Raw genomic sequence first — 25,844 nt, 5'->3', positions numbered from 1 at the left:
AGATATTTGTAAAATATCTCCAATGACATCAAAAGAGAGGCATGTTATAGATAAGGAGACTGAGGCTTAGAGACTGAAGTGGTTTTCCTGAAGTCACAGAGGCACAAGAATAGCTTTCATAAATATTAGTTTCAGGCTCTGCTCACGTAGATGGTGATTTCCCAGAATAGTGGCTGCTTACTATGGCCATGTGACTAGCTTGGTCAACATTTGAGCTCTGGTCTATCACCACATGCAGTTCCTAGTGCCAAAGCAAAGTTAAAACAACAATAAATTCAGTTCCTTCAGATACTTCACTGGTTCAATATCTTACCCATCTATAGTTTCTGTCACATTTTCCTTCTGTCACAACACAGGATATGTGTGTTACTAAAGCCCTGGTCACTTAACCATCTATACCTATTCTTCATAATGCAATGATTCTTTCACAAGAGTAATTTGGCTATGAATGGAGATCTCTACATAAAGGAAAGACATTTCATTATATAATTCCTTAAATTGATTCATGAATTATAATAATATCCCAATATTCAAGAATACTTTTAGACTCCTTAAATTATTTATATATGTATTATGTTTGAACCACTAAATATTTATATGATATCGACAGAGACCTGTGATACACATAAGTAGCCTGAGGTTCAGAAATGTTACAAAGCAAACACAAGAATCATTAGAATTAGGGCCACCTCAATGGCTCAGTCAGTTAAGTTCCTGACTCTTAATTTTGCCTCATGTCATGATCTCAGGGCTGTGATATGGAGCCCCACTCCATGCCCAGCATGAAGCCTGCTTAAGATTTTGGTTTATGTATACAATGGAATATTACTCAGCCATTAGAAACAACAAATACCCACCATTTGCCTCAACGTGGATGGAGCTGGAGGGTATTATGCTGAGTGAAATAAGTCAGTTGGAGAAGGACAAACATTATATGGTCTCATTCATTTGGGGAATATAAAAAATAGTGAACAGGAATAAAGGGGAAAGAAGAAAAAATGAGTGGGGAAATATCAAGGAGGGAGACAGAACATGGGAGACTCCTAACTCTGGGAGATGGGCTGGGGGTGGTGGAGGGGGAGGTGGACAGGAGGTGGGGGTGGCTGGGTGGCAGGCACTGAGGGGGGCACATGATGGGATGAGCACTGGGTGTTATTCTATGTGTTAGCAAATTGAACACCAACAAAAATTAAATTTATATCTATATAAAAAAATACATCTTAAAAAAAAAAAGATTTTCTCTCTGTCTCCCTTTACCCTGCCCTCCTGCTCAGATTTTCTTCCTCTTAAAAATAGATGATAAATAGATAGATGATGATAGATAGATAGATAGATAGATAGATAGATAGATAGATATAAATAATCATTAGAATTAGAATCTAAGCCCCTGCTTCTAAAGGTTCTGTAACTGCTACTGAAGCATTTTAACTATTTCAGAGAGTTGTCTCAATTCTGTACTATGATGACCTTTAGTCACACACTAGGAATTAGAGTGATGGATATAATTCACAAAGAGCCCTTCCCACTCAGAGTGCAGAACATGTTTACGAGGCTTCCCTAATACCCTTGTCTTTTCTTGCAAACACCTCCAACACCTGAGAATGTGTTGTTTTCTTACCTTTCTTTACTATTTTACCCAAAAGTTAGGTCTAGAAGAAAATTGAGGGAGGCAGGTCTTGAAAGAAAGGTTTTATTGGGCAGAGAAAAGAGTTAAGTGGGGAGACCTATGAGAATCTCCAAGAGTGGGGATATAAAAAACAGTCTGCTAGATATCTCTGCTTGTGTGTCTAAAAGGCAGAGATCACATGGCCATGAAAGAATTCTTGATAATTGCCTTAATAGTTCCATTTTAGTAAATGTAACTCATGCTGTGTAGTTAATAATATGCAAAACCTAGGCATTATGCTTGATTATTCAAACCTTTTACTCCTATTCAATCAATGATGTGTCCTCTTACTTCTATATCCAAAGTATTTAACTAATTCACTTCTGCTCTTTATCTCTGTCATGATTTCTCTTCTAAACTGTTTTACAAGCCATTTAACTCATCTGATTCTTACTTTTTTGTGTGTCATTCCTTTAAGTCAATTTTTCTTACAGCAAAAAATTTTGAAAGACATAGGCAAAGTAAATCATTCCTGTGTTTAAAATGTGTTAACTACTGCCTACTGATCTCAGGATGAAAGGAAAGCTATTGTCATTACTAATAAGATCCTTCTTTCCAGTATATGGGGAAAGGGAGTTGGATTTACACATGTGATTTTACCCCTACTTCTCTTCCTCTTTACCTTTGTGCTCAAATCCCCCAGAGTGCCTCTCAGAAAGCTTTACTATTTCTGACCTCAAAACATATTATTGTTACCCTTGTTCACCAAACTACAAACATTGTTTCCCTCTGTTTGTATAATAATCCAAGTTTCCTTCTCATAATTCTATTCAAATATTCTCTGTCCACTTATCTAAAATACTTAAACATATCTTGCATTACTGTACCACATTATGCATTTTTCCAACAAAATCCACTCTTTTCACTTTTCCTAAATTCTTATTTCCAATTTCCTACAATCTCTTCTTTACCCTACATTTTATTCCCTCTTTTCCATTGAAAAATTGTTTTTCCTCCAAGCCTAGCCCTCCTCCCCCATAACAGACTTACTTGAGTCTACAGCCACTTCTATTTCCCCATGATAATGAACTTCTGTTGCTTTGCTTTCTCGCTCATAGAGTGCTCCAGTTGGAGATAGTGTTTTCTAAAGGGCATAGGAAGTTGCCAGTTTATCTATCTGAGGCAAAAGAAGCTTTAAGGTTTTCCTGGTTATATAGGGTTCCTGGAAGCTTGAGGGAACCATAGCCACTAATGCTACTTAAGAAGTAGGAACATATGGGCCTGAGGGATGAATGTTCTCAGGATGAGATAGTGGGGATTTCCGCAGGAACAGAGGATGCCTAAGGGAGACTCAGGTGGACAAATTCAAGGAAACTTTGTATCTCTGATGGCTGGCTGAGCTTAGATACATGGCAGGAGTAGATGGGTTCCAACTGGTTAAAGCCTTTAGTAGAATAAAGCGTCTATGGATCCTAAGATTGCACAATTGCCCCTGTTTTGCAAACAGCACATCTCTACCCTGTTATACCTTGGGACTAGACTGCAGCTTCATGAATGGGTGTCTCTGCTTAGTTCAGTCCATTAAAGGAAGGCCAAGGAAGGAATTGGTGAGAGAGTAGATGTAGGAGTCCCATATTCTGAACAAACTTTAGAAATCTATGATATTTGAGCAATGTTTCATGCTGCTCACAGCAGTGTTAAATGCAGTATGTCATTTTACATTTACAAAACCCTGTGGAGTACTCATCTTTTAAGTTGACTCTTCTGAAACTTAACTACTAGTAGCTTAGTTACTACTGACTTAACGATAAGTAATTATATGACTTCTTAGTTTACATGTTAATGTAAAGATTACAAATTTGTAATTATTCTTGGGTTCAAATTGCAGTATACTTAATTCATACTGGAATAGTTTTAGGCAAATGAACATTTTTAGCTTGCTTTCTTAACTGTGTCATGGTATGATTACATACCCATGAAATTCCTTAAGTATTCAATGAGAAATGGCAAACAGTATGGAGGTTCCTAAAAAAATATAAAAATAGAATTACAATATGATCCAGTAATTCCACTACTAGGTATTTACACAAAGAATACAAAAACACTAATTCAAAAAAATATATATACCTTTATGTTTATTGAATCATTATGTACAATAGCCCAATTATGGAAGGAGCTCAAGTGTCCATTGATAGATTGATAAATAAAGAAGATATGGAGAATATATATATATATATGAATAATACCAGCCAAAAAATGATATATTGGCATTTGCAACAACCTGAATGGATCTAGAGAACATAAGCTAAGTAAAATGACTCATTTGGAGAAAGAAAATTACCATATGATTTCCCTTTGTGGAATTTAAGAAACAAGGGGAGAGGAGCAAAACAAAACACAGGCTCTTAACTAGAGAGATTAAATTGATTATTACTAGAGGGGAAGTGGGTTGGGGGATGGATAAATAGGTGAAGGAGATTAAGTAAGAGTATACTTATCAAGATAAGTACTTAATAATGTATAGAGTTCTTGAATCACTATATTGCACACCTGAAACTAATATAATACTGTATGTTAACTCTCCTGGAATTAAATTAAAAAATAAAATCAAAAATCAAAAAAGAATTAAAAGGGATAATGCCTGCAGTGCAACTCACATAGCCTTCATGGATGTTCAATACATGTTTGTTTGTACTAATTTATGTATTTACTGTAAAGAGATAGAAGATGTAGATTTAACCAGAAGATATTATAGGCCATTTATTTTATTATTCTTAGAAAGAAGATGTGAGTTTCCTCTATTCCCTTTTCTCCATTCTGTAGTTAAATAAGGAGCAAAATGTTGACAGAATTCAATTCTATTGGAGACTGATCCCTGGTTATGTCTGAAAGATTTAATATTATAATCAGGAAACTGTTAGTGCACTACAGTATTTTGGAGATAACTGTGGGCTCTAATAAATTGATGACAATTCACTGCTTATCTCAAACTTATGTTGAAATTATTTACTGGAAAAATAATAACACCCCCTTACTTTCTTTTTGCCTCTTTTTCTTCATTCACTGGAATGACAGCAAATGTATGAAAAGACATCGTCTCTTCTAAGGAAGAATATGAACTCTAATAAAGGAGAAAGACATGCAAAAATATAAAATACAATATGACAAGAGATAAAAAGCAGGGAAGTGCACCTACCATATGGACATGTGAACAAATGTCAGTGATGGTTCAAAGTTCCTAGAAAAATACTCTCATGTGAGCTGATTTGTGAGTAGAGTCTTCACTTCTAGCCAAGTTACTGAGGGTTTTTAATGTGTGATGAAATGCATGAAGAACAAAGACACAGAGTTGCCATCTTCAGGAATTGAATAGATGGATGGCCAGTTTTCTATGCAGAGAGAGATAGAAAAGGTATTTTAAGAGAATAGAAAGATTTTTGAATTTTTTACAAGACATATAGGCCACATCTTTTCTGTAATTTCATGGTTGATATTTTTTTCTGATGAAGACAACTGTAACTGCATGATTTAACTGGTAAAAGAGCCAAACCCCAGAGATTCAACTAAATGATACCTTTTCCATACTTCTTTCCATCCATCCTACATTTTAGACTTCTACTTTGGATGTGTATTCTTTGAGATTGGTTTCTATGTTTATATTATTCTCACTACAAATGTGTATGTATTATACAGTTGATCTTTGAACAGCATAAGTCCACTTAATACATAATTTTTTTATTTTATAAACATAGTACAATATATGTATTTTCCCTTCCTTTTGATTTTATTAACATCTTATTTTCTATGGCTTACTTTATTGTAAGAATACAGTATATAATAAATTTACAAAATAAGTGTTAATTAATTGATCAATTGTTTATATTATCAGTAGGGCCAAAAGTAGGCTATTAATAGTTAAGTTTTTGGAGAGTCAAAAATTATTTGGCAAGTTTTTGACAGCATGAGGCTCAGTACCCCTAATCCCATATGTTGTTCAAGGGTCAAATATATATATATATAGATAGATAGATATAGATGTAATATATAATATAATATACGTAATATATAATATAATATATATAGTAGATCCTACCCTCACTTGAAATCTGGAAATTAAAGATTAAAATGAATATGATAGAAAACACACATTGTATTCTTTTTTTAAAAAAGGATTCTATTTATTTATTTTATTTATTTTATATATATCTCCTATATATATTATTATATTTTTAGATTTTATTTATTTATTCATGAGAGACACAGAGAGGCAGAGACATAGGAAGAGAGAGAACCAGACTCATCACAGGGAGTCTGATGTGGGACTAGATCCTCAAACTGGGATCATGCCCTGAGCCAAAGGCAGATGCTCAATCGCTGAGCCACTTAGGCATCCCCTATATTATATACACATATATACATACATGTCTCCATAGAATGGTAAACTCTAATTTTTCTTCATTTAAAAAAATTTGGATGTCTTTTGTAGAAGTTATATAAATATATTTAAGTATGCTGTGTACTCCATAATATAATTATGCCACAGATATTTTTAACTTACCTGTTACTTTATTGATGGACATTTTGAATACTGCAATTTTCTTCTAATACAGGGAGTTTTACAGTGATAAATGCTGTTTATACTTCCACGTGCATATTGAAAATTATTGCCTAAGGTGGAAAGTATTTAAAATCCCCTGCCAAAAATATTATTTTTAGTGATAATGTTTGCTACACAACTTTCCTCTGAAACTTAGGCCAATTCACCTCCTGCAAATTGTTCATAAGAGTTGCTCTTTAACCCAAACATCACTAAGGCCTGCCCTCAATATTGACATTTAGTTAAGAATACAATATTTTTTTTGGGGGGGGGGACATTTGGATGGCTCAGTCAGTCAAGTATCTGTCTTCTGCTCAGGTAATGATCTCCGGGTCCTGAGATTGAGCCCTGTCTGGGCCTCCCTCTTCAGTGGGGAGCTTGCTTCTTCCTCTTACTCTGCCCCTCCTTCCATTCATACTGTCTCTCTCAAATAAATAAATAGAACCTTAAAAAAAAAGAATACAATGTATGTTTTCTATCATATTCATTATAATTTTTAATTTCCAGATTGCAAGTGAGGTAGGATCTATTTTAAGTGATCTATTCACTTTTTGTGAATTTTTTCTCTGCATAATCTGTTCATTCATTTTCTATTGTGAAAATAAATTTAAATTGTGCAATGGGATAGAGACACTAGAAAGAGCGAGTTTGAAAGTACACGTGAAATATGAAATATAAACTCTTGATGGAGCCACAAATACAGATAAAAAGATACAATTGTTTATTTTAGGACAAAATAAAGGAAAGTATGTAAAAATGTATTTCTCAAAGAGTATACACAAACTGGTGATAGGACAGGGTAAGACGGAGACAACTTTTGTCTAGTGGTGATAGTTTTACTCTGAGGTAAAAGCTCATATATTGTGAGTAAATGCACTAGGAAAGGTTTAGGAAGAAAAAGTCTCAGATGTGGACCAGCTCCTTTGTGGAAATTTTTTTTAAGATTTTTAATTTATTTATTAGGGACAGAGAGAGAGAGAGAAAGAGAGAGGCAGAGACACAGGCAGAAGGAGAAGCAGGCTCCATGCAGGGAGCCCGATGTGGGACTTGATCCTGGGTCTCCAGGATCACACCCTGGGTGGAAGGCAGCGCTAAACCACTGGACCACCGGGGCTGCCCTGTGGCATTTTTTAAAAGAAAATTTTCAGCCAGCATCCATAATCAAATTAATGATGCATTTAGGGAATAATCCCCATCCATCCTCTCTCATACACAAATGCAAATAAACTATTGTATGATCGGAACAATTTATCAAAACCTTTAAGAATGAAGTCTCTGGAGTCAGTGGGTGGATCTATCACTTGTCAGCTGTCCATCCTTACATAAGTTACTCAAACCTACATTGATTGGAGTTAAAATTTGTGTGGGTTAATACATGAAATGTTCTCAGAAAAATAGCTTATTCAGAGTAAACATTTAGAAATGACACCTTATTACATAATTTCCCAATAATATGGTTTCCCTGTATTCTTCTAGTGTCCCAATATTTATCATGATTCAGAAATGTTATTCTCTAGACACTCCCTAGCTCCTTGACCCACACACATCCAGCTGCTTTCATGTTCGAAAGAGAATATTCATCCCCAGGGAACTTGAAGGCCTATGACCACAGTAAGCAGAAATTCTGGTCATGAAACTTCAGCAACAGAGTAAGTGGACCACTGCAACTTAATATTGATGCCCAGTCTTCTATACACATTCCAATATGTTTCAGTGGCCACTGATTTAAGGGTTATTTTTTCTGATCACAAGACTCTATAATTTTCAAGTGTCAATAATAGGGATGAGGTAGGCAGCATAGGGAAGCACTTGGATGTTTGCAAGAGTAACAAAAAATGGGGAGCTGTTTGACACCTGGCAGTTTGTGGCAATTAAGCAAACCTGTGATAGCTCCGTGGTTTCTCATGACCACAAGCATCCTGCTGCTGTTGCTTAACTGCAGGATGCACGTGCACAAGAAGCCAGTTACCTTTCAAATGACTGAGAATGACCCCTTCACTGGGGATGCCTGAGGACTCCTAGTTTGTCTTCTCTAAATATGCAGTATCTGCAAGAAAAAAATTAGACTGCACATAGTGTCTACCATAGAGCATGAAAAACATTATGCAGAGTTCCTAGAAATCCAGTTCTAGTCACCGAACCTCACAAAAATATTTTGCACCCAATTTATAACCACCCATAAGCATCAAGAGCCCAGCATATACCCAGCACCCCTTGATTTTCTGAGTTTACCCACACCTCCTAATCTGGAGCACGCACTTTTGCTTTGCAGCAAAGCTTCTTCTGCTGTACTTTATTCTGACTTATTCTTGTCTTTAAATTCTTTCTCCAGTGAAGTCAAGAACCTGGCATTGGCTGGTGGTTGAGGTCTCAGGAGATGAGAATTCCCCCCGTCTCAGGTATTAATGGGTAGAGTAAAAGAGTGTCTGAGGAGCAGTGTCAATTGTGCTCCTAAAAAGAAGAAAGTGTGTGTGGGCCAGGTTGTTTGTTATAGTACCAGTATGACATTCAAAGGTTCTATGGTGTTAAGAAATGGAACAAGTATAGTAAGCAAATCACAATATGGGGAGGGAGGGATCAGCCAATATAGCAGTGTGCAGAGCACAGGAAGGGTGATGATGGGAAGTTTGGATGAATTTTCCTAGAGAGGGAATGGAGAGAAAAGTCATAAAGTTGTTTGACTCATTGGATGCATGTAAGGAAGTGAAGGATGCTCTCAGGGTGTGGACTATAATCACAGTGTTGCAATTCTTGCCTGCTGAGGTCAGAAGTAAATATGAATTGTGTCACAAGTGGAGAGTCAGGAGCAACGTAAGGAGCTATTCCTTACCTGACACATCCTTGTCATCATGCTGAGTGAAATTCATGTTGGTACAAATGGATCTCCTTCTCCTTATTCCCCAGCAAGCAGCATAGCCTCACAAATTCTGCTATTTCAATCTCAAAGCCTCGCCCTGTAATTTGGCAGTCCCTAAACTGTTCAGGCTAAAATCTTTAAAAAAAATTAAAATACTTAAAAATTTAAAAAAAGGTGAGGGGAATTATTCTGTAGTGAAAACGTCTATCATACCATGCCTCACTCTATTTATTGTCTTACAAATGCACTATTTCTTATTATGTACTCCAAACCCAAGACTCTTACACATTCTTCAGCTTTCAAGGTGTATCATTGTCTTCCCAATGGAAGATATTTAGATTTTCATACATTTCACTCTGGATATTGGCACTTCGATATTTTCCCTCATTCACCATTGCTGTGTTGGTCATATAGCAAACCCCATACATATGAATACTTCAGTAAAAGCTTTTAATTTTATTCAAATTAAACATATAAATCTGTTTCATTAGGAAGAAATCTATGGCACAGTGAAAAATGTACTACCACAGCCAAGCAGATCTGAGTGATGACATTGGTTTTACTGCTAATTATGTGTTTTTCAAAATACATTTTATTTTATAGAAGCTTTAGGTTTACAGCAAAATTGAAGAAAGTAACACAAATTAAACCTTTATAAGTTACCCTCTTTGGCTACACAATGTTCAAAATCTTTACTGCCCTATCATATTCTGGATACAAAGTAGTATTTCATATCACTTTGCACTAACTCATTGGTTCCACACATTGAGGCAATAAGCATTAGAGAATCTCAATAGCCTTCTTGGCCCTGTATTCCCAAACTACTACACCCGATGTAGCCTAAATAGTGGAGAGAGCCCAAACTGACAAACAGTGTCAGTGGCACTGACAGGGTTACACACACTGTCCTGCATTTATCCTGGGGCCTCATATCTCAAAGGACTGGGGGAAGACTTATGAACTGATCCTTCTTGCTCAGAGAATTAGAATGGTCTCCAGTGGCCAGAGGAACTAGCCTACCGGGTAGGTGAGGACTGGAGACAATAAAAGTGGGCATAAGAGGAAAACACAGAGGGGGATGTGAGACACAACAGGGAGGAGAGTGGACACTCAAGAGCGTGAGAAGGACCCGGAGAATGTTCAAGAAGGGAAGCGGTTCTCAGGTCATCATAGGACATGATTTTCACCAAAATGCCTTCATGCTCATTCCTATAGCTTTCAAGCCAGATTCGGTCAGACTTTTCAGATTGGACTTGCCAAGGATACCCCAGATCTCTATGGTGGGTGGTCTGTGTGTCCATGGGCGGGATGTGATGCTTCCAGGGGTGAAGGATTATTTTTGTGACGTGACAGAATGGGGATTCCAGAATGTGATTGGGACTGTATCAGATAACCTTCAAAGTCCCTTAGAATCCCAAGTATCAGTGCTTCCCAATATGACGTAATTGTGACTCAGGAGTCTACACCTCAAATTATAGCTCCTTCTGATTTTTGTGTTTATCGACTACATCTCCTATTCTGAGGATGGTAGAAGACCTCACGAGGCCATGTGAATAAATCTGAAAAGAATCAGAAGCAATAGGTATTGAGCAGTCAAATGCACCAATGCCACATTATGAGGAGTTGTGGAGTAATAGGCAGAGCAGATCCTAGTGAATCTGTGGAACATAGTGAATATATGTTGTGGCAACTTCAGAACACTGACATGGCTGCTCAGATTCCAGGGTCGTGATAGTCCCCAAAGATATCATTCCTTTTTTTTGACAGACTTCCCATTTTATCCTGGGCTCTACCTTTATTTTCCTTCCCAAATTGGTAACAGAATGAAAACTATGTAAGTATAATGATTGAAATTACCAGAAGAATTTGGAGGTAAAGGACATGAAGCAATTTATACCTATATCTATACTGAATTTTCACTGGAAGAAACAGAGATGAACCTCATATCCCTCACTTCCAATCCCTCAGCTGACCTAGATCACTTTTGTAAGATGCCCACTCAGGGTGTTCCCTTTCTGGAGGGATACTCCACAGTCTCCTCATTATCCTCCTACCTCCCATTACACTTCCAAGAAATATTGTTATTGTCATTACTGACATCATCATATCACTATTATTTTATGGTCACTATATGTAAGGTGCCGTGCTAAGTATTTTACCCACATGATCTCCTTTTTAATTATAAGCACAATCTTCTCAAGTTGTTTTTATCTACAGTTTACAGATGAGGCTCCTTTGATTCCAGAGGGAAATAAGCCATTTGCCTAACCCAAACGTGAGCAAGCATTGGGACTAGAATATTACCGAGGTGGATGTGCTTCTGGAAGCAGAGAAAGAGTCTGAACAAGGTGGATGGAGGGCAGTGCCCCCTCAAATCTCAATAGAATGTCATGGAAATGATAAAGCTGCTTTTATTCTGGCCTCCAGATCAGGTATATTCCAGTTTTCCATTAAACTTCAGGTTCACCCCTTCTTGGCAGAGGGAAAGAGACACCATAAAGTGAGAGTAATAGTGTGAACTGACCAGCAGTGAGGTAAACGAAAGGCAGATTTCCTATTGGATTAGGGATGACATCTTGGAAGATAATCAGGGAAGAGAAGGAATCATATTGGAAAATTTGAGCTTGGAAGGTAATAAGTGCAGGGGTGGACAGGAGGGTGAGGGAGATAAGACCACGGCAAGAGAAGCAAGACTTGGTGATAGAAGAAAATAGCAGGAGATCCCACAGTGTGTGGGCAAGATTTAATTGTAATATAAGTAGTCAGACTGGATTTATGATCTCTGGCATTTATTTATTTATTTATTTATTTATTTATTTTCATTATTACATGCCTTCTGTTGCATAGAAAACTATGATTATTAATCATTCCAGCCACATATCTGCCACAGTCAGAGTTTGTGCATGGAACTAGACAAGACTGAAGGGGATCTGAATCTCACAGAGTCCAAGGCAGACTTTACAAGACAGGAAGATGCCAGATTATTTATTTGCAGTGGGAAGTAAGCTGTCTCCTGGATTGCAAATTCTCAAAACAGCATTTTGGTGAGCAGGGATTCTTGGCAAATGATGGGCAAGTGGGATTTTGAGAGGTGGCTCATCTGTTGTACTTCAGAGATGTTGTTCTTGACCACAGAAGGGGTACGAGACTCTATTGGTGGGAAATATGTTTTCTCATTTGTTCTGAGTAGGAAAGACTTTGCATCCAGGTCAGATGCTTTTTCTGAGCATCATACTTTCTCGTTATCTTGTTTTCTCTAGTTTTTGCTTTGAAGCATGAATTTCTGCTCTATCTTTCCTTATAGCACCTAATTTATTTAGTTACTCATTTTTATAGAAGGTACCACTCTCAAATTGATGGATTAGATCTGACCTTTAAGAAAGAAGGTTCTGAAACTTTAAAGTCAGAAGCAACTATACTTTGCTAAAATTATATATAATAGGAACATTACATATCAAATGACACAGTCCATTGTTATAATTCTTAAAATTCTAAATTATTTCAAGTAAGTCTATTTTAACCCATTTTAGCTTGTGGTGACGCTGGTCAAGACCAGGCCTGTGGCGACATTTACATAATTTTTTTAAATTAATTTTTATTGGTGTTCAATTTACCAACATACAGAAAAACACCCAGTGCTCATCCCGTCAAGTGTCCACCTCAGTGCCCGTCACCCATTCCCCTCCAACACCCGCCCTCCTCCCCTTCCACCACCCCTAGTTCGTTTCCCCGAGTTAGGAGTCTTTACATAATTTTGGATATGTTGTTAAGAGCTGCTTATGTTAATAAGTACTGCTGACCCATCCTTATCTGAATTCTTTTTTTTTTTATTGGAATTCAATTTGTCAACATATGGCATAACACCCAGTGCTCATCACATCAAGTGCCTCCCTCAGTGCCCATCAGAGTCACCCCCAAACCCCGCCGACCTCCCTTTCTACCACCCCTTGTTCGTTTTCCAGAGTTAGGGAATGTTCTGTCTCCCTTTCTGATGTTTCCCACTCAGTTTTTCTCCTTGCCCCTTTATTCCCTTTCACTATTTTTTATATTCCCCAAATGAATGAGACCATATAATGCTTGTCCTCTGATTGACTTATTTCACTCAGCATATCCTCAAGTTCCATCCAGGTCAAAGCAAATGGTGGGTATTAGTCATTTCTAATGGCTGAGGAATATTCCATTGTATACATAGACCACAGCTTCTTTATCCATTCATCTTTCGATGGACACCGAGGCTCCTTCCACAGTTTGGCTATTGTGGACATTGCTGCTAGAAACATCGGGGTGCAGGTGTCCAGCGTTTCATTGCATCTGTATCTTTGGGGTAAATCCCCAGCAGTGCAATCGCTGAGTCGTCGGGCAGGTCTATTTTCAACTCTTTGAGGAACCTCCACACAGTTTTCCAGAGTTGCTGTCCCAGTTCAGACTCCCACCAATAGTGCAAGAGGGTTCCCCTTTCTCCGCATCCTCTCCAACATTTGTGGTTTCCTGCCTTGTTAATTTTCCCCATTCTCACTGGTGTGAGGTGGTATCTCATTGTGCTTTTGATTTGTATTTCCCTGATGGCGAATGATGCGGAGCATTTTCTCATGTGCTTGTTGGCCATGTCTATGTCTTCCTCTGTGAGATTTCTCTTCATGTCTTTTGCCCATTTCATGACTGGATTGTTTGTTTCTTTGCTGTTGAGTTTAATAAGTTCTTTATAGATCTTGGATACTAGTACCTTATCTGATATGTCATTTGCAATATCTTCTCCCATTCTGTAGGTTGTCTTTTAGTTTTGTTGACTCTTTCTTTTGCTGTGCAAAAGCTTCTTATCTTGATGAAGTCCCAGTAGTTCATTTTTGCTTTTGCTTCCCTGGCCTTCGTGGATGTATCTTTCAAGAAGTTACTGTGGCCGAGTTCAAAAAGGGTGTTGGCTGTGTTCTCCTCTAGGATTTTGATGGAATCTTGTCTCACATTTAGATCTTTCATCCATTTTGAGTTTATCTTTGCGTATGGTGTAAGAGAATGTTTCAGTTTCATTTTCTGCATGTAGATGTCAAATTTTCCCAGCACTATTTATTGAAGAGACTGTTTTTTTTTCCAGTGGATGGTCTTTCCTGTTTTGTCGAATATTAGTTGGCCATAAATTTGAGGGTCAACTTCTGGATTCTCTATTTTCTTTAAGGATATATCACATAGTGTTTCAGTAGTACTGAAAAAGCTATGTGGTTTAGGCATAATAAGACATTGTGTGTAAATCACTGCATGAGTCTTAAAAAAAAAACAAAAACAAAAGAGAGAGAGAAGCTAAAGTCAACAAAGCTCAGTAGCCCTTGCCAAGAAAATTCTGGAAGGAAATTATAAAGTGAAAGATCTAATCTAGAACTGTTTGTGTGCATGCTGTTCTGAGTAGTGTCTTTAGAAGAAGATTGTCTGTATTTAGACAGAATGTCAATGGATCTGCATCCAGGAGGCAGGAGGAAATGTCCTTGTGGTCATAAAGTGGATATTTCACTTACCTGACAATGCACAGCAATGCAACGTAGACAGACAGAGCAAAAATGTGAGGATGCATGGAAGAGTGCAAACAAGAACATGTCACTTGTTTTGTTTTGTTTTCCTGACTCAGATGCTGATCTCATGATTGCCCTCCCCACTGGCTTGGGATCCTGAATTTGGATTGTTAGCTGCACAGCGAGCTCCATGGCAACCTTAAACTCCAGTAATAGCCTGTCCTCCACATTCTATCTCACAGGTATCCCTGGCTATGAGGAATTTCACCACTGGATATCCATTCCATTCTGTCTCCTCTACCTTGTTGGAATAATGGGTAACTGCACCATCCTGCATATTGTTCGGACAGACCCTAGGCTCCATGAGCCCATGTACTACTTCCTGGCCATGCTTTCCCTCACTGACATGGGCATGTCCATGCCCACAATGATATCACTCTTCAGGGTGTTGTGGTCCATTTCCCGGGAAATCCAGTTCAATATCTGCGTGGTCCAAATGTTTTTAATTCACACTTTCTCCTTCACTGAATCATCTGTGCTCTTGGCCATGGCCTTTGACCGCTATGTGGCTATCTGCCACCCTCTACGATATGCTACCATTCTCACCCCAAGACTTATCATTAAAATTGGACTTGCAGCCCTGCTTAGGAGTGCCTTTGCCATGATTCCACTTCTGGCCAGGTTGGCCTTCTTTCCTTTCTGCCACTCCCACATCCTTTCTCATTCCTATTGTCTGCACCAGGACATGATTCGTCTTGCCTGTGCTGACACTATGTTTAATATTATATATGGGTTGATTCTGGTTATTGTGCTGTGGGGCATGGACTCTCTGGGTATTTTTGTTTCTTATATGTACATTCTGCACTCAATATTAAGAATCGCATCACGTGAGGGGAGGCTTAAGGCCCTCAACACATGTGCATCCCACATCTGTGTTGTACTCATCCTATATGTGCCGATGATTGGGCTCTCTATTGTCCATCGTTTTGCCAAACACTCCTCTCCCCTCATCCACATCTTCATGGCTCACATCTACTTATTGGTTCCACCCGTGCTTAATCCAATCATCTATAGTGTGAAGACCAAACAGATCCGCCAAGGCGTTCTCCACCTACTTTTCCCCACAAAAATCAGTTCTACTATGATGTAGGGATGCCCTCAAGACAATAATAGCAGCAATCTAAATGATGTAAACACATACTGATTTGTCTGCTCTAGGTTTGTAGGCATCATATTTGCCAACAAAAGAGTAAAGAACAGAATTGGAGGCAACAGAGCATCTCAAGAAGTTCCTAAGGAGACAGTGGTATCTCCTGGCACTATACAGCTTGAATTAACATGTATTTTATACATTCCCTGTAAATATAAACACATTTGATGGAGTGTGGTAGATATCATTTCTATCTATTTTCTTCCATATCTAATCCTAATCTCTTCCAAGGTCATTTATCTGTTAATTTTTCATTAAATATATTAAACCCATGAATCTTTGTTTCCCTTTACACACTGTATTTGGTAAGTACTTTTATTACTTTTCTTGTTATATCAATTACTTTTTTTAATCATTTGCTTTTTATATCTATTTTTTATTTCTTTCTGAAAGATAGGACAAGTTTAATATAAGAGCATTTTAGGGCTCAATGCAGAGGTTAGCAATCCTCATTGTGCATTGCATCATATATTAAAAGTTTATTCACATGTTATGCCCTACTAAGGATATTTAGTTTTCTCAGGAACAGTAGAGACAATATGCCTATTTTTTCTCTTACTAAATTTTTAGAAATAATTTTAAATTTATAAAAATTGAAACTCATTTTTAAATTGAAACTATAATAAGTTTTGAAATAGTCAACATATTGTGATATGAAGTCTTGTGATCATATTCCATTGGGTTAAATGCATCTTAATAATAATTTAGGGTATACTACTTATTTGAATTAAAAAAATATTATCCTTGGTATCCCTGGCTATGAAGAATTTAATTCATTTAACAATGTAGCTCATTGGGGGTGTAGCTAGTAAAAATTTGTGGCAGCTAGAAATAGCTAAAGATTAGGGTATCACAATTTTATCTAGAACTCTTTTCAATACTAAAACTATCTTTCCTTATAATTCTGAATGTGTTAGTATCTGTCTGAATAGCGTTGTATAAAAATACTAGCAAATGTAATTGAATATTCTAGTTTGTATGGCTATAATTGTGCAAAGGCAAAATAAACAAAGGGGACAAATAAGACTTTAAATGTGTCATGGTTCCCAGTATTTATGTAATAATAATTAATATATTTTACATATCCTGTTATATCATATATCAAAGAGTTGGTACCTGTAAGAATGAATATTATGCTTGGTATAAAAATGACACTAAATAATTAAGTGTATAAATGATAAAAGGAATGAATCAATTATTGAAAAAAAAAAGAATGACTGGCTTGGATATTTTTAAATATCTTGAAGGTGATGCCTGGGTGGCTCAGCAGTTGGGCATCTGCCTTCAGCTCAGGGCATGATTGTGAAATCCCAGGATCGAGTCCCACATCGGGCTTCCTGCATGGAGCCTGCTTCTCCCTCTGCCTATGTCTCTGCCTCTCTCTCTCTCTCTGTCTTTCATGATTAAATAAATAAAAATCTTTTAAAAATAAAATAATCTTGAAGGAAAAGATTTGACATGTCATGAACCCACATGTAATATAATAAAAGAGCTTACTAAATTAAAATTAGGATTTCAAATTTCAGGCATATGGAATACATTTGCAATTTCTGCTATCTGCTTTTAATTCAACTATATTGTTTCCACCCTTTTAACCTATTTCTTGATTCTAATTCTAATTACCCCTCTCCTTTTAACAAATTCACCTTGAGTAAGTACATCAACTAAGAATAAAAAAGGTACATAAATATCAAAATTAGATAATATTTGGTGCAATAAAAAATTGATAGAAAAAGTGAAAATTTTGAGAGTGATCATTACCATCAGCTATTCATTGTATAGCATTTAACTATAATCATCTTTATTTTTTTTAATTTTTATTTATTTATGATAGTCACAGAGAGAGAGAGAGAGAGAGAGAGAGGCAGAGACACAGGCAGAGGGAAAAGCAGGCTCCATGCACCGGGAGCCCGATGTGGGATTCGATTCCGGGTCTCCAGGATCGCGCCCTGGGCCAAAGGCAGGCGCCAAACCGCTGCACCACCCAGGGATCCCCTATAATCATCTTTAAATAAGAACTGCAGATACCAGATATTTATTATTTATTTATTTATTTATTTATTTATTTATTTATTTATTTAGACTCAGAGAGAGAGGCAGAGACATAGGCAGAGAGAAAAGCAGGCTCTCTGCAGGGAGCCTGATTTGGGACTGGATCCTGGGACTCTGGGATCACGCCCTGAGCCAAAAGCAGACACTGAATCACTGAGCCACCCAGGCATCCCTACAAAATATATCTTTAACCTATGGATGTTGAACATATCTTCCCTAGCACTTGTACTCCAAAAAACACAGTTATTAGTTTTTTGTTGTTGTTAATAGAAATATGTTTAAACTGTTGTATCCCAGATTTTGCATTTTGCATATTAGTAAAACCATTTTAAAAGAATATGTACATAAATACCCAATATATGAGCACACAAAGTATTATTTAATGTATTACTATAATTACATTATAATAATAAAATATACTTCAACCAAAAACACTTGGAAGGTACATGTTTTTAAAATTAAGATAATTCTTCACATAAAATACAATTGGTGAGGAGATGAGTAATTTCATATATGAATGAATGAATGAATGAATGCATTAATTACAAGGTGGTATTGAGTTGGGAACAGAAACATTTTGTTTTGAACCTTAACAAAAGCAGAAGTGTAGTCTTTCAGCAAGCAGTTGGTACTCCAAAAACAGGAAGTTCCTGCCTAGAATTACAATAATATGACTGAAGCATCTTTTTCATTTCTATATGGTTTTATAAAGCAAGAGGCACCCTTACTCATGTTGCCTTTTTTGACAACGTCACAAGTATTTATTTGCCTTTTGAAAACATTCTCTGCTTTCTTGCAGAATCTGTAAGTTACCCATAGAAGCCCAAATCATAATTCATTTTTGTATTCTAATCCCCAATCATTAGGCAAAAATGCAATGCAATTGTTTTCATAATGTCAAATGTTATATTTTAGGTTATACCTTGTTTCTCTTGATGATACAGAAGTCTCCTTGTGGCAAAACACAATGACAAGAAAAAAATAACAGAGATCACATCTCATTTGTCATTATAGTGTCTGGCATTTTCTTTTATACAAAGCATTGCAATACTTCATTATCTCAGCTTAGTCATTCAGTTATTCAATATGGTATCTCTAAATAATAAAAACATAATTCCTTAAAAATATATAGTGTCTATTTCTAGAGTCTAGAAATAGTCATATGCATTGATAAAGAGAATGATAGCAATATAAGTATTTTAAAGGTACTCTAGTCAATTAATTCAACCACTAGACCATGTATATGTTTATATTATCTTCATGATGCATTTTTTTGTTGTCTTATGCCAGGGAAAACTCTTTTATTAATCAACAGGTGAATATTTTCTAGAGGACAAAAGGGATCACATTCCAGAAACTATGTCAGATAAGTTTAGAGATGATACAATTTGTCCCAGGCACTATATAATGCACTCAGTAAGAATGTCTGGTGTGTGAAAAGCTACACTAGCTAAATTGCATATGCTTATTTATGTAAAGAGCTAAATGAATCCAGCGAACATAATCTTGACAGTCTGCCATAATTTATCTTTTTTTGAGAATTTTCCTGACACAATTTCATCCCCATTAATCAGAATGTTAAGAGATGTAACAGATTGATGCTGTTTTAGCAATCTGACCCAAGATGGGGCAGTTAGCCTGACTTTGGTCCTTCCTAAGTCATAGATACTCAAAATTTCTTGGATGTCATGTCATTCCTCAGATTCTCTCTTTTGTTGGTTTGTTTACTTAACCTAACCAAAGTAAGTTTCTATTGTGTGCAACCAAAAGAATCTTTATTACAGTATGATATTAAAGGAGCTATGAAACAGACATTTTCTGCAAGCTAAGGAAAATACTTTTCAGAGGAAAAGAAAGAAGTGTTTAAAGTATACATTCTATATAATACATAAAGACATATTAGGTCATTTCTTACATAAAATTATCAGCAGTTAGCATGTGATTAGTTAATACATTTATCTGTTTAACAAATATTTATTTATTATTTATTTTTAACAAATATTTATTAAATTATTTGTATACTCTGTTTATTACCTTAATATGTTGAGCTACTCCTTGATGTTACTGGAGCAGTTGCCTATTAGCTTCCTGTTTACCCTGGTTTGGAAGACAACATTTGGAAATGTGAATATCTTAAGCTCTATCCCAAGGTTAAGTATTCAGAGAATAGATTTGCCCAGGTTGATTCACACTTGACATTTAAATCTGATCCTCCATCGTGTACTCACCAAATCCTTGTTGCTTCATAACGCTTGGGTCATTTTGGTTGGTTACAGAGCCCCAAGACACGCATCCTTATCTCTTTTGTCTTTACTCCATAAACAATAGGGTTCATAGTAGGTGGCACCAATAAGTAGAGGTTTGCCAGGAGGATAAGGACATGCCTGGGTACATGATTTCCAAAGCGATGGGTAAAGAAGGAAAAGAAGGCCAGAGTATAAAATATCAAGATGACACATATATGAGCTCCACATGTTCCAAAGGCCTTTGTCCGGGCTTCCCTAGAAGGTAGTTGGAAGACTGTTCTCAGGATTAGACAGTAGGACAGGGAGATGAGGACAAAGTCTAGCCCTGTGGTGAGGAGAGCAGCAGTGAGCCCATAAATGCTATTAAGGGAAATGTTATTACAGGCCAACTTGGCAATGCCCATGTTCTCACAGTAGGTATGGTGGATGACATTGCTCCGGCAGAAATGCAACCGGAGAATGAGGAGGACACCAGGGGTGACCACAGCCACACTCCGAGCCACCAGAGCCAGACCTACCTTGCTGATGAGAGATCCGGTAAGTAGGGTTGCATAATGGAGTGGTGCACAGATAGCCACATAGCGATCAAAAGCCATGGCCAAGAGAACAGCAGACTCAGAGAGGAACAGAGCATGAACAAAAAACATCTGTGTGAGACATGCAGGAAACGTTGATGGGGAAGGGCCCTGCCAGAAGATGAGAAGCATTTTGGGCACTGTGACTGTACAAAGGAAAACATCATTGAGTGCCAACATGGCCAGGAAGAGATACATGGGTTCATGGAGGTTTCTGTCCCAGGCCACCACTGCCATAACCAGACCATTGCCTATCACAGCCAAAAGGTACATGAAGCTGAAGGGGATGGAGATCCAGATTTGGAAATCTTCTAATCCTGGGACTCCAGTCAGCAAAAAGGCAGTGAAGTGAGCAGATGTAGAGTTGGATATTCTTACAGACAGGTGAGCCAAGTCTGTTATATGAAACACAGAAAGAAAATGGGTAAAGTACATACTAAATGAAAATACATATTTATTCCTTCATCTTAGTAAAAACCTAAGTATCAATTTGGCATGGTGAAATGGAAGGAGAATAAAATGGTCTGAGAAAAGTTATTAAGTATCTGAATGAAGGTCTGAAGGTGTCTGGCTGGATCAGTTGGTAGTGCATGTGTCTCTTGATCTTCAGGTTTTGAGATCAAGCCCCATGCACACACAAAAACCACAAAAACACAAAAAAACCCAAAAAATCTGAATGATTATGGGCAAACCACTTCCCTTTTATGGAGTGTTCTGTTCTCTCTGAAAAGTAAATTGTGGTGCTCACTTCCGCCGCGTGTATACTAAAATTGGAAAAATAAATTGTGTATCAGAAAAATAAGAGTTGAAATCCTTGCTTTTGTAAACCTAATTGTTATAACCACATAATTTATGTATATGTCGTTTGAACTTTGATTGGTGCTATGTATTGTATGTAGTTTTTGCCTAACTTCATAATAATTTATTAAATACAGTAAAAGTTGTTTCCTCTTTATCACTGCATAGAAGTCTGGAGAGGGTTAATATTCCATTCTTTGACAAACAAACTGAAGGGGAGGGCATAGGTTGGATAATAAAGTGTACGTAACGGACCAGCATGAAGACTTCAATTGTTGTTTCCCATCTTGATGATATGAGAGATGTTTTCTTGCCCTACTTTTGCTACAGTAAAGAAAAAGTTTTACTCATCTGCTTCTCATTTGAATTCTTGAAGACAATGGTTGAGTTAACATGAAATTTAAACTGCTATGCCAAAGTTGTAGTATCATTCGGATACTAAAAACCGTTAACTCCTAAGGATCGTGAAATGGAATCAAGGAAGACAATAAAAATCTAGAGTATAGAGTGTTCTCTTTCAGAACAAGACAGTCACTGAAGATGTCAAAGACCATGATTATTCAATACTTATCATTGAAAGACGCATTTACAGAATAATTTCGATTTTCATATTCACCAAAAAAGAATAACATTTTAGAAACTTTTTAAAGTTTCAGTAGTTCTTACTTAAAAAAAAAAGATTTTATTTATTTATCCATAAGAGACACAGAAGGAGAGGCAGAGATATAGGCAGAGGGAGAAGCAGGCTCCCAGTGGGGAACCCAATGTGGAACTCAGTCAGGACTCCAGGACCACGACCTGAGATGAAGCAGGCATTCAACCACTGAGCCACCCAGGTGCCCCAATAGTTCTTACTTATAACATATCAAAACATTGTAAAATAACAATAGCTTTCTTTAAAAAGCATCCCCAATATAAAATTATTCTTTTCCCAAGTCAATAAAACATTAATTCAACTAGTCAAGTTTTTAATTAAGTGCAGTACTTTTGGCAAAGCCACCAAGGATGTTTATGAATGCTTTTGACTGCAAATCTTGATAACTTTCAAAGTGATAGGCAATAAATGCTATTTCAACTAAAAAGAGCTATCAAAATCTAGAATCCACAAAGGGGCCACTTTTCAAGTGGGGCTGTCATACCATCACTTAGATGGACAACTACACTGCATTGTAAAATATTCATTAACCCTTTAATTATTAATTGGAACCTTTTTGAGATTATTTCAGCCCTTCACAATAAGTAGAGCATATTATCACGTGAATTAATATATATTTATTCTATTCTCCCTTACATTGTTCTCTCTCTCATAACATTGAGATAAGAAAGAAAAGACAAAATTTCTCATCAAAAGGCAAACATATGGGAGAGATGAAATGGTTTTTAATGCAACTCTTAGAGGGATTTTTTGAATGGTTACTTTGTTAAAAATGTGGAGGTGAAAAATATTTTAAAAATGTGGAGGTGTAACCACAATTTTATTAGCCTGGTAAGATTATGGCTTTGCTTCTTTTATCTGGTTGTCTCTTACAGTACCCAGCTTTGCTGTGTAATAACTACACAGAAAATAACAGCATATTTGAATGGAAGACGTATCACATATCAGCACAGGGATGGGCAACATAGCAGTAATGGTAAAAATAATCATTGGAAATACATATTAATGGTTGCAATGTGCTAAGCATTTTCCTAAAACCCATTCTAATAACTTTACTTGGGTGTTAAGGGTAATAACTACTATATGAATTAACTATGTTACTATCCTAATTTTACATAGAAGAAAACTCAGATACTCAAGGATTTTCCTAAGATGTGAAGCCTGTTTTGAAATCAAGGATCCTAACTGCAGCACCCACAGTTTTAACCAGGAAACTATTCTAACTTACCTTTTACATGCATGGTTTTTCTAAACCACTGGGAATATACAAAGGCAGATCTTAAATTTCCTCTTAGCATTTCCCATGGATATTCTTAGATGTTAGATAAAAATGTCATGTCTATCTTATAGGGATTCAGAGAATGTATGTGTGCTTGTGTGTGTATAAATATACATACATATATATACCTTTATTGTACACAGATATTTACAACAAGAACTCCAGGAATAACCTCTAGGCCAAGAAGTCTTTTGGGAATTTTATAGGGCCAAGTGATTTATTTTGCACCTGAGACCTACAATTGGTATGTGGATTAGCTGACTAAACCTATCTTTCATACTTGTGAAATTATATTTTCCAATTTTGAACTGCATTTGATAATTTTCCATCTCAAACCAAGTCTCTGAGCAGCGCAGCATCTCTGCACGTCTTTGCTAGTTCAGTATGTGTCCTTTAAGGAGTACCAAAAAAAAAAAAAAAGATTTCCTGAATGACTCTTCTGGAACATGGACATCTTTTATGACAAAGCCCAACTATTGAGGCAATTTTATTACATTTCTATATGTGACCAAGTGTCCCTCAGTGAGATATTTTGAGGTTTTTCTAAGGGAAAAGCATGACTGTATATTTAAATAACTCCCATTTTTCAAACGAAGCTTTATAAATTAACATATACTGCTTTATGGAGCAATTTGAGGTTTACAGGAAAATTAATCAGAAAGTATAGAGTTTCACATATAATCCCTTCTTACCCAATCTATTCTCTCTATTATTAGCACCTCACATTGCTATGATACATTTGTCACCATAGATAAGCTAGGGCAAAGATTCCCTTTATGCCCAGGGAAAGAGGTGCTGTGGTGGGAAACCGAGTGCCTATGGTAGGCAGACAAAGCCAATTTTCTGGAAAAAGGCTAAAATCACAAAGAAGATTGCACACGCCATAGTTTCACTGCCCTACAAATCCCTTGTGTTCCACCTATTTATCCCTCCTTTCTTCTATGCCTTCTGACAACCATTTATCTTGTTCCATCTCCATAGTTTTATTCTTTCCACAATGTCCTACTGTTGGAAATATGCCCTATTGGTGCCCTTCTGGATTGGATCCACTTCACTCCCTTTCTTCCCTTCCCTTCTGTTTCCTCATTAGTGTACCCTTAATTCCCATAAACTATTTCATTCATCCTCCCACCCACCTCCCCATTGGTTCTCCATAATTGAGTCTGTTTCTTGGTTTGTCTCTATCTTTCTTTTTTTCCCTCTTTTTAAATTTGTTTTGTTACTTAAATTCCATGTATGAGTGAGATCATAGGGTATTTGTGTTTCTTTAATTTACTTATTTTGCTTCAGGTTATACTCTGTAGCTCCATTTACGTCATAATGAATGGTAAGATTTCATTAATTTTATGGCTGAGTTATACATATATATCTCACATCTTCCTTATGCATTCATCTATTGATGGATACTCTAGCTGCTTCCATAATTTGGTCATTATAATTTAGGCTTCAATAAACACACATACATCCCTTTGAATTAGGGGTTCTGTTTTGTTTTTGTTTTTGTTTTGTTTTTGGTATTTGGAGGATAAATACCCACTAGTGCAATTCACGGATTCTAGGATAGTTCTACTCTTTTTTGAAGAATTTCCACACTGTTTCACAGTGACTGCACCAGTTTGCATTCCTATCAAAGCTCAAGATGTTTCCTTTTTCTCCATATCCCCGCACCAGTACTTGTTTCGTGTGCTTTTAATTTTAGCCATTCTGACAGGTGTGAGGTGATATCTCATTGTAGTTGTGATTTGCATTTCCCTGGTGATGAGTGATGTTGAGCATCTTTTCATGTGTCTGTTGGCCATCTGTATGTCGTTTTTGGAGAAATATCTGTTCATGTCGTCTGCCCATTTTTAATTGGATTATTTTAAGTTGTATCAGTTCTTTATATATTGTGGGTACTAACCCTTCATCAGATACATAATTTGAAAATATGTCCTCTTATTCAATAAGTTGCCTTTTAGTCTTATTGTTTCCTTCACTGTGCAAAAACTTTTTAATTTTTTGTGTATTTTTTAAAAGATTTTATTTATTTATTCATGACAGACGCAGAGAGACAGAGGCAGAGACACAGGCAGAGGGAGAAGCAGGCTCCATGCAGGGAGCCTGACATGGGACTCGATCCTGGGACTCCAGGATCACACCCTGGGCTGAAGGCAGCACTAAACCGCTGAGCCACCGGGACTGCCTGAAACTTTTTAATTTTGATGTAGTTCCAGTAGTTTATTTTTACTTTTATTTCCCTTGCATCAGGGCATATATATCTGGAAAAATGTTGCGGTGGCCAATGTTAGAGAAATTACTGCCTCTTCTTTCTTCAAGGATTTTTGTGATTTCAACCTCACATTTTGGTCTTTAATTGAATTTATTTTTGTGTATGGTGAGAGAAAGTGGTCCGGTTTCATTCTTTTGCATGTAGCTCTCCAGTTTTCCTAACACCCTCTGTGGAGGAGATTGTCTTTTTTCCATTAGATATT

The 25,844-nt window shown here is 36.8% G+C and overlaps 2 protein-coding genes across 2 annotated transcripts; one reads left to right on the top strand and one right to left on the bottom strand.

Moving 5' to 3' along the window:
- Positions 1–11,187: 11,187 nt before the first annotated feature.
- LOC121476151 (olfactory receptor 52Z1-like) lies at positions 11,188–23,335 on the bottom strand. Its single transcript, XM_041729886.1, has 3 exons — positions 23,323–23,335; positions 20,095–21,036; positions 11,188–11,228 (listed from the first exon to the last, which is right to left on the bottom strand). Exons 1-3 carry the CDS (start codon positions 23,333–23,335, stop codon positions 11,188–11,190), a joined length of 996 nt encoding a protein of 331 aa, XP_041585820.1.
- LOC121476599 (olfactory receptor 51L1-like) lies at positions 14,749–15,708 on the top strand. Its single transcript, XM_041730692.1, has one exon. The coding sequence runs from the start codon at positions 14,749–14,751 to the stop codon at positions 15,706–15,708; it is 960 nt and encodes a 319-aa protein (XP_041586626.1).
- Positions 23,336–25,844: the final 2,509 nt, after the last annotated feature.

This window comes from Vulpes lagopus, chromosome 15 (genome assembly GCF_018345385.1).
Source record: "Vulpes lagopus strain Blue_001 chromosome 15, ASM1834538v1, whole genome shotgun sequence".
NCBI classification, from domain to species: Eukaryota; Metazoa; Chordata; class Mammalia; order Carnivora; family Canidae; genus Vulpes; species Vulpes lagopus.
The sequence above is the reverse complement of the archived record's forward strand: the minus strand, read 5'-3'. Positions and strand labels throughout refer to the sequence as shown.